This window comes from Cenococcum geophilum, assembly GCF_001692895.1.
Source record: "Cenococcum geophilum 1.58 unplaced genomic scaffold K441scaffold_10, whole genome shotgun sequence".
Taxonomy (NCBI): domain Eukaryota; kingdom Fungi; phylum Ascomycota; class Dothideomycetes; order Gloniales; family Gloniaceae; genus Cenococcum; species Cenococcum geophilum.
Window position 1 is genome coordinate 1,325,255 of NW_027137568.1, and position 10,201 is coordinate 1,335,455.

A 10,201-nucleotide genomic window follows, 5' to 3' on the forward strand; every position below is an offset into this window, starting at 1 on the left:
AGGGTTACGCTACTCTAGGACCCAAAGGGTGGGCCCTACTATATTTTATTAGAATTTATATTTAAATTTATAAAGGAGTACCTTGGTGTAAAAGATATATAGGTTCTTAAAGTTTTATCCTTTCCTTTTAGTTACTACTATTTATAACGTTATAAAATAAGTACTAATGCTTACCTGCTAACTAGAAATACTTTCCCTATCCCTAAAATTATCTATAACCTATTTCTTAGCTTCAGCCCCTATGTCTTCCTTCTCGGTCTCCTTTTTACTAATTGGGCGTTTATAGTATACAACCTTATATCTCCTAAGGAGCTAAGTAAGCTCTATATTAAGCTAGGTTGTAATAAGCTACTATTATAGCTAAATTAGAAACTAGATAATATTCCCGTATTCTACCAGTTAGTAAGGACTCTAAATGGCTAGACTATTTCTCCTAATAAACCTCTTTTATACTCTACCTTTATACCCTAGACCAAAGGGCTTAGGGAGATTACTAGCTTTACTTAGGTCTCTCGCCTATATTTACTTAGATATAGTGCCGGAAAGGCATTTAATAAAAATAGTAAGCTCTATTATAACTAGCCTTTCTATTAGAAGCACTAAAGAGAAATATAGGTAATATTAACGAGGCTATACAAAACCTAATAATGCAGTATGCCAATATATAAACGTTTTTAAGGCACTACCTATTACAATATATTACAGCAGATACATAGGCGATTATCTAAGGCCTTTAGCCCTAAGATGCATTAATGTGGGCCGTTTAATTAATCCTTAATAACCGCGGCGGCTTATAACAGAACAATTTTTATTAGTTAACGATTATCCTACTATCCGCTCTCTGCTTAAGTAAAGAGAGCAACTTAAATGCCGTCTTAAAGGTAAAGCTACGAAATATCTAAAGTATAAGGCGCTTAATGGCGAAATTAACAGGGAAAGGTAATGCTAACAGTATATACTTTTTAAAGATATTAAGGAGACCTAGGAACAGGAGCAACTAGTATATAATATTAAACTGCAGCTTGCTAGCGTTTAAGTTAAGGCGGAGGCTAGGGTAATAACGGATCTCTATAAGGGTATATTATTAAAATAGAAGGAATTAGTTAATACGGCCGTTAGCCTACTAGGTACTATATTTAAAGAGGAGATTTATTAACGTAATAGGGCCATTTATGCGGTTATATAATACTATAAGGTTAAGGAAGCTAGAATATACCCTACCACTTTTAAACTTTGTAAATAATCTAGCGGTTGTGTAATACTAGTTAAGACAATAGATAAGGCCAAGATTAACTCTTAAGTTAAAGCCTTAGAAGCAGCTAAAGTGTTAGTATATAGTAAGAAGAGGCTAAAGATATATTTCCTTTATCTAGGCAACAAAAACCTATTAATTAAATAGCGCATATATTCGTTTTATACCCTAGGTAATCTTAGTAAATACTTTAAGCGGAAGCACCTTGCGAATATTAGGGAAGGGGAAAAGATCCAATGCAACCTCTATTAGGTTGTTTTGGCGCATAAAATGCACCTACAATAATATACCGATAATGTACACGGTACAGTCTTATAGAGCGCTGCAACTGTTTAGAACATAGATTTACTCTATAAATGGCGCAATTTTAGTTTTAACACTAAGGATTAATTACGGTAAGTATTAGAAAATTTCTTTCGTATTTTATAAAATAGGCTGTTTTATACAAACGCTAAGAAACTTTAATAGTAATAATAGAGGTTAAACGCGTTTACATTTCTCTAAGGGGATCTTAGGCTTTAAGTATTTTGTCTTGGGGATAAAGCGAAGCCAATAGAAAAACGTGTGTACTAGTTCTATAGCTGGGCCGTTCTAAAGAGACATCTCTACCCTATCCTTAGTATACTAACCTTACTCCCTTATTAGGCGCTACTAGCTAGCTTACTAAGAGTTATAGGCAGTACATATAGCCGTAATATAGTCTTAAATTTAACCTAGGCGTTTAGTATTAGCGCTAAAATAGGAAAGAGCCTAAGCGATATAGTAGTTAAGGATATTAAAGGAACGTTACTACTTAGGCCCAGGCTATTAAAGCTTAAAGTTAGTAATAGAAATCTATTAAGGATAGGAAAGCTTACCTTAATATAACTACCGCTCTTAATACGCATATATTAATTATAAGGACTAAAGGTATTAGACCTTATATAGTAAGTCTTATTATCCCTTCGTGTGGCAAGAATTCAAGGACTTTTCGTATATGCACGCCTCATAAGCCAATCTAGAGGCTCTATACTGTATATAGCTTGGTGTTAAAGCCTCTGGTCAGTGCCATTCTAGGCAGCAAGGGTGCTGGCGCCACATTGACGCTTGGATATCGAATAACCGCTAGTTAAACTGTTCAACCACTTGCAGCACTTAATACACCTTATTTAACGTATATAGCACGTCCTCCCTATAACCTTAAGCTGGTCCTTTACCGGCTTATCCTTATTAACGTTAATAACGCGTATAAAGCGACTCTAATAGAAGATTTTCCTATATAATCAGCAGCTAGTTAATGGAGGAAGGGTAGAAACCTATTTATAACGTTATATATTACGACTTTTTGCCCAACTTCCTTAAAAATATATATATGTATATATAGGTGTTTTTAGTGGTGGCCTTCTGTAGCATTTCATCGGCATCGTGTTTTGGTGAGGCTTGCTAATAAAATTACGCTAGCTAGGGTGCCTGCAGTATGCTAACCCAGGCAGGAGCGCCGAAAGCGCCCAATACGAAAAGTCACACTTGCCAGACGAAGGGATAAGCCTTTAAAATCCTCTTATTAGACTTTTAGTCTTTTAAGGACATATAGGCAAAGTTGTTTAAGTAGGACTAGTACTAGTTATAGGTTAGTGGAGGTTAAGGTTCTATATATAACGGTAAGGCTAGAATACGCTAAGGAATTAGCTTAAAAGAGTAGTTAGTAGGAGAACGAAGAGGTATATTAAAATAATAATAAAAAAGAAGAAAATCTTAATAAGTATATTAAGTAAAGGTCTAAAATTAGACGAAGGTTAATAATGGGAAATAAGGTGTTAATAAAAAGGATTAAGCGTAATAAGTAAAGTGTCTTTATACTTTACCTTCTAATACCCTTTTAGTATATAGCTATAACCTTGCCAATATAACTCCGTTATAATAGCGTAATTTAGAAGAAAGGAAACACGCGTATAAGCTATTTAGCTATTACTTTTTTATAAAAACTAATTATATAGCTAGGGGAAGGCAATTAAGACGTTAATTAAAGATATATATAGGTTAAATTATACCTAAACAATACTACGGTATTAAGGAATAATATTATATATATTTATTCTATTTATTGCCCGATTTGGTCCCTTTGCTAGGTCCATATAGGCTAATGCCGTACTGTAGGTACAAAAAACCTCCAAGGGAGACGTAAGTGGTAATACAGCATGTACCCCTCCAGGTATTACGCCCATACTACATCAACGGGAGGAAAAATACCCTTAGGTCACCGTTCTTGGGACTTAGTCCCTAATTGCCTATCCTGCCCTGTCTGCCATTCGTACCATGCTTCCACTTAATTATAGATTGCCGTAAGGTCTTATGTACCTCCCCTTGCTCCCATTTAAATGCCCTATGTATGTATACGCCTACGGTCCTTCTACTTACAGTATAATTTCCACCCCAAAGGAACAGCGGGACGGGTATAGTATAAAACTAGGTGTTTTATCCTAGGGCCCCAACCTAGGTCCCCTATGCATCCCCAGCCAAAGATGTAGAGGAAGACGGAATGCCGCGCGGGTATGTCCAGGCTGCCGGGTAGGATAAGGAATAAGAGGCTCATCACAGGCTTCCCGGGCGTATACGGTTCGTTCGATTGCCGTGCTGTATAGGTGCTGTAGTAGTTATATGCTGTACGGGAGGAAGGGGGTGCGCCGGAGGTAGATGCCGTGTTTCGAATAATCAATTGGAATGTACGTAAAGACGTAGTAGTAGCTGTGTCGAGTTCTCGTTAGGGCTCACCCTCCCAGTGAAAAATTTTCACGATACCACCACCATGTCGCCGCGCCCGCGCTGCGCTGCCGTACACACGTCTCTGCGTTTGCTCTAGTAGTCTATTGGCACGATCCTGATAATAGAACGCCGATAGCTGTCTGCCAGGTTCCCGGGCTCCACCACGTGGAGGTGCAGAGGCCGATTTTTATAGAGCCCAAGGAATAATATTATAAACGTTCTTAATAATCGCATAATAGCTATAGGTGCTATTATAAAATGTCCCTTCTATTTACTAGATAGTAGAGCTACGCTAACTATATAGTATAAGACTACTAGATTTAAAAGCATATATACTAAATCTTAAGAGATAAGTCTCTTTAATTACCTAATTAATTACCTAACCGTATATAATAGCCTAAGGGTAAATACGGAAATAATATATTAGTAATATAGGGGACTATAAAAAAGGATTATAGATTATATTTTAGCAGTTAAAGACAATAATGGTAAGCTAAGGCCCTATACGTTAAATCCTATACCAAAAAGTTCTATAGAACTATATTAGAAGCGCTAAATTGCTTATAATACTTATAATTAATTATAGACCGGTATAAAGGCTTAAATGTAAAGTTATATAAAAATCCTTAAATTAGCCTAGATAGTTACCGGTATACTTCTAGTAGGCTTTTAATAGGTCTTTAAGTAATCTTTATATTTTTTCTCTAGTTATATTTTTTCCTTATTAAGATTTTTTAGGTGTTTAAAATAGGGGCTAGATAGTTAGAGTATATATAGTAGTAGGCCGATATCTCTTTAAACCCCTTCTAGGACAAGCCCTTATAATCTCCCTCTACTATAAGGTAATAGAAATTAGGGGCCGATTATAAGAAGGGGGGGCAATATAAGGGATATTATTGCGGTTATCTTAGGTTGCCCTTAGGACAACTCCCAGACACCCCTTAGATAGCCGTCGGTTATATACTAAAGGCACATACCTATAGTATATAGTCTCTCCAATCCTAAAGGCCTTTATCTTAGGTACCCTAGACCCTTATTAAGAAATTAACCTCTATACCTTATTATACATTTTATACAATTATATTATAAAATTCTGCTAAGGAAGGCCCCGTGCGCGAACAATCTAGCCAATTAGATAGTACTAAGGGGTAGGTAATATAATCTAGGGCATATACGAGGCGAATTCCTCTTTAAGGGTCTAAAAAAATAGACGTATTTTACACCCTTACACCTTATAGTTTTCTTATACTTTTAAAATGGAACTTTCCTACTATAACTTATTTTTCCCTAAGATTAGGTAAGCTATTTCTTTCTATAGCTAAGAAGTAGATTACCTAATCTTAGGGAAAAATAAGTTATAGTAGGGAAATGCGATTAAGGTTCTGATATAGCTTGTTAGGCAGGCCCGGGTTTAAAATTCCTTAGTAAAACTTTAAGGCTATATATCGCCCCCTAATACGTAAACTAGCTAGCCAAATAAAGTAAAATATACAAGTAAAAGAGATTAAGATTTAAATATATTAATAACCGTGATTATAGCTACTAGGTTAGTCCCATTATAGCTATTAAAAATAACCTATAATTAAAAAACCGCCCGGTTTATAGCAAACGTACGCCTATAATCTCTTAGACCCTTTATAGAGGTTTTTTTTAAGTTATATAGAGCTGAGGATTAGTAAGAAGTTATATAAAGGGGCGGGCCTACTAATTATCTACAAAGCGGCTAAGGTACCTAAGATAAAGAGGCCTTACCTCCTTAAGGATTCGTCTCCTCCACAATATATCCTGTTCCTACAATCGTGCCTTATAGCCCCCTGTCTACAAAGTCCCCTTATACTTTATAACATGTGGGCCGCTCTTTACAGCTATGCCAACCAGCTCCGCGAACTATACGTCGCCTCCAACCACGACGGCCGGCTCGAAGTGTTCGGTGTTACGCCTAACAATACTATCTGGCACACCTGGCAAATAGTACCCGGTGGTGACTGGCATGGTAGCTGGAACGAGCTTTATAATGATACCGACCAGCTCCGCGAACTATACGTCGCCTCTAACTATGACGGCCGGCTCGAAGTGTTCGGTGTTGCGCCTAACAATACTATCTGGCATACCTGGCAAATAGCACCTGGTGGTGACTGGCACGGTAGCTGGAACGAGCTTTATAATGATACCGACCAGCTCCGTGAACTATGCGTCGCCTCTAACCACGACGGTCGGCTCGAAGTCTTCGGCGTTGCACCTGACAATACTATCTGGCACACCTGGCAAATAGCACCCGGTGGTGACTGGCACGGTAGCTGGAACGAGCTTTACAATGATACCGACCAGCTCCGTGAACTATACGTCGCCTCCAACCACGACGGCCGGCTCGAAGTGTTCGGTGTTGCGCCTAACAATACTATCTGGCACACCTGGCAAATAGCACCCGGTGGTGACTGGCATGGTAGCTGGAACGAGCTTTATAATGATACCGACCAGCTCCGTGAACTATGCGTCGCCTCCAACCACGACGGCCGGCTCGAAGTGTTCGGTGTTGCACCTGACAATACTATCTGGCATACCTGGCAGATAGCAGCGGGGCAGTGGTTGTCAGCTAAGTCACGGATCGGCCACTTCGACCTCCAAGGAGCTACTCTCGCAATGGCTGGGGTCCACGCAGCGATGCTTCATAACGGTCGGGTGTTGTATTTTTCCTACGATCCCAACGAGGAGAATACGCTTGAGCGAGCCTTCTGGCAGCTTTGGAATCCTGTTGACGACGCAGTCACCCCCGTCCGCGTCCACTCGCGCAACTTGTTCTGCGCTGGCCACTGTTTCCTCGGAGACGGCCGCCTTCTCGTTTCAGGTGGGCAGTCGTACAACTGGTTTCCATGGATTCACCCTGGCGCCGATCACGATGTACACACATTCAACCCAGAGACCAATACCTGGGCCCGCCACGAAGACATGCCCGGCGCGCGGTGGTACCCGACATGCGTGACTCTACCAAGCGGCGACGGGCTGATGGCCGGCGGACACGCCGTACGCTACCGTCCGGTCGGCGCCATCAACAATGAATACGAAAACTTCCAGTGGCAGACCGACCAGAAAACCCAACCACGCGCCTTCAACCCTGGCCATATCGATGCGTATCCGTTCCTCTGTGTCTTGCCAGATGGAACATCGGCCGGGACTTTGTTCGCTTTTTCGCGCCGCGAAGCGCGGCTATTCTCGCTCGAGAACCAGACATGGACAGGGCGGTTTCCGACAGCATCACAGGACTGGCGGACATACAATAGGCAGGGCGCCTTCGTGCTTCTGCCGCTACTCCCCGGCGAGTCTGAGCAAACTAGGATTATGGTGTTCGGGGGAGGGGGGCCCGGCAGCAAGGCCACAAGCACGGCAGAGATATTCGAGTTCAATCAGGCAGACCCAAGCGCTAGCGTATGGAGAAGACCTGCTGGCGGCGACATGGCGTTCCAGCGCTTCATGTCCGACGCTGTTCTCCTCCCGGACGGCACAGTTCTAGTAGTGAACGGGGCGGCAGAGGGCGTCGCGGACGACTCGAAGCAACCCGTTATGGCCGCTGAACTATTCAATCCACGCGATGAAAGCTGGCATACTCTCGCATTACTCAACCGCCCGCGGCAATATCATTCGGCGGCATTGCTGCTCCCCGACGCTCGGGTTGTCATAAGTGGCCACACTGAGCACTGGAACCCCGGTCATAAGTTCGAGGAGACGACGCTTGATGTTTATAGCCCCCCTTACCTCTTCAAAGGACGAAGACCAACAATCGACAGCGCCCCTTCCAAGATGTCTTACGGAACGCAATACAATATCACCACTACAGGGGACGTGGCGTCTGTAGCTCTGCTCCGCGCTGGATCGACCACCCACACGAACAACATGGATCAACGTCACGTCGGGCTACTTCTGCGGCGCGAGGACGACCAACTGGTTGTCACTGCTCCCCCGAGCGGCACGGTTGCTCCACCCGGCTATTACATGCTCTTTGTAGTCGGCCCTGGCGGCGTGCCCTCGATCGCCAAATGGGTACTCATCGCCGGCGATGCGCTATAGATTCCCCACTAGGAATCCGTGGGAGAACAATTCGTCGGCGGCCGGTTGGTGGTCTTCGCACGCGGCACAAACAGCAAGGTTTATTACCGGTGGTATGGTAAACGTCATTGAACGGACTGGTCGGCCTTGAAGGAGGTTCTGTAGTTGGTGGTGTTGGTGTTTGTAGTTGAAAAGTTATTTTTGAAAGAACCACCTCCATTCCCTTTTCCTTTCCCTGATTTCAGGCGACAATGGCACGTTCAGACAACATCGCTGCCCCGATGCACCATAGGGCAGTCTTAAGGCCATTCATAGGCCGGTTCCCATGGCGTTAAGGAGTGCCGGATTCACTCTCATCGGGGAACTGTATTTGAGTCGTTCGATTGAGCTTGATATGACTCTCTGGATAGGGTCAGCCACCCGCCATTTCCATCTCCTGCGAGCTACATCAAAAGTTAATGTCAACTGCTACAGGCGGTGGTGGTGGTGGTGATATCATTTACCCTGACCTCTCCCTTTGAGTTGGATCCCGTATCACGTGATAGATATTCCCTGTTAGGAGTAACAGCAATATAGGCAGCACTGTTGAAAGTAACAGCCTGCTAGGCAGTGCATGAAGGTAGTTGCTATGACTACAAATAGCCATACCCGCCCCTATACATAGTTCTGAATATTATCACACTTGTACCCTCAGTTTAGAGCTTAAACTCCTCGAGTAACGTACTTTACAAGCGAGTCGGGCACCCCATCAAGATTTTTGACTTTGCAAGCGAATAACACCACCACGCCAGCACCTGTCGCAGTAATATTTTGCTAGTAGATAGATGACCTATTAGTTAACCTATTTACATGTTCCTGAGTTATGGCCAGCCTTGCCGTAGCGTCTACAGTGCCGTTGGTGCGGCACATCACCTCTGGCGCGCTGCCTACCCTCACGATCTTCACCCTGCAGCTGGGCATCAACATCAGCTTGAGCAAGTATCTCTGAGCCCTCAGCTTTAGTTAATACCCCTCGCTTCTGTATGCGCTTCTTCGTGCGCTTCTTACGCCGTGATGCTGCTTCATTCGCCCTCCGAAGCTGAGTGACTTCCTCACGAAGCAACACACTAGAATGGATCATCAACTCAGCACCCTTAGTAAGCTGATCGATCGATTTAAGGATTGAACTAGGTGAGCTATTCTGATGCCTTTGGATCTGATCGCGAATTAGAATCCTTTGAGACTTTTGCCCATAACGAATTCCTCCTTGGTATTTCATCTGTAACCGACTACGGGTGCTGCCGAGACAGCCTCAACGCCACCCTATATATTGATCGCAGATCAATATTGCTTGCAGATCACTGTTCCCATTTCATCCTGTTACCTACACCATTTTATGTATATATACCTCTTAATTTCCATAGATTTACAATTAAGTTGCTCGTTCAATACCCACACACTGCAAAGCTTACATCATCCATAACCATGACGGGATCGTCTTACCTTCCGCATTGTCTATCTCCTTCATTCTGTCAATCCCATCGCGTTGCCAGAGTAGACTTTTAAGAAGGCAATAATGCACTATACTATACGTACTTTCTGTCTTATAGAGCTTTTCTAGTCTGCTTTATAATCTAGCAATAGCGTATAGCCTATCTTTTGTTTTTAAAAGGGCGAGTTTTAAGTATCTAGTAACGATGTCTTTAAAAATAAAAGCCGCACCTCCCATAGGAGACCCTAAAACGGTTATTAGAAATTAAGAACTACTTAGTAAGTCTAAAGGTCTTATTCCATTTAAAAATTAAAATTATTAGTATCTATATAATAATAGACTAAATTAATCTTTATAACTAGGGAAGATAAGTAAAGTTTAGAGGAATAAAGGAGGCTAGGATACTTGCTTAACCATTTAAAGGAGGTTATCGCAGCGTATTACTAACCCGCACTCCCAATATGTTTGTGCCGTAGTGAAATGGATAGTTCGGGGCGACAAGGCTCGCTCTTGTAGCACCTAAGCCCGTCGATTTAGCCCTCCAAACCCCATATTATTATTGAAATTTCCTCCTAGGTTTTCCCTCTATTAGTATCTTGGCATCGGCGAGATCGCCAATCTTTTAAGAATAGTTACTTCTTTTTCTAAGAGCCTATCCCTGCAATAGTTATATTGCTAACGCGTTCGCCTAATAT

General features: G+C 42.3%; 2 protein-coding genes across 2 annotated transcripts; one reads left to right on the plus strand and one right to left on the minus strand.

Annotated features, from left to right (window-relative positions):
* Nucleotides 1-5,984: 5,984 nt before the first annotated feature.
* K441DRAFT_675313 (copper radical oxidase) lies at nucleotides 5,985-8,056 on the plus strand (the record flags this gene model as incomplete). The annotated part of the gene is made up of 2 exons (XM_067650843.1): nucleotides 5,985-5,987; nucleotides 6,023-8,056. 2 exons carry the CDS (start codon nucleotides 5,985-5,987, stop codon nucleotides 8,054-8,056), a joined length of 2,037 nt encoding a protein of 678 aa, XP_067506760.1.
* An 820-nt stretch (nucleotides 8,057-8,876) lies between these two features.
* K441DRAFT_631386 (uncharacterized protein) lies at nucleotides 8,877-9,283 on the minus strand (the record flags this gene model as incomplete). The annotated part of the gene is made up of 1 exon (XM_067646310.1): nucleotides 8,877-9,283. Exon 1 carries the CDS (start codon nucleotides 9,153-9,155, stop codon nucleotides 8,877-8,879), a length of 279 nt encoding a protein of 92 aa, XP_067506761.1. The 5' UTR covers nucleotides 9,156-9,283.
* Between the last annotated feature and the right edge of the window lie 918 nt (nucleotides 9,284-10,201).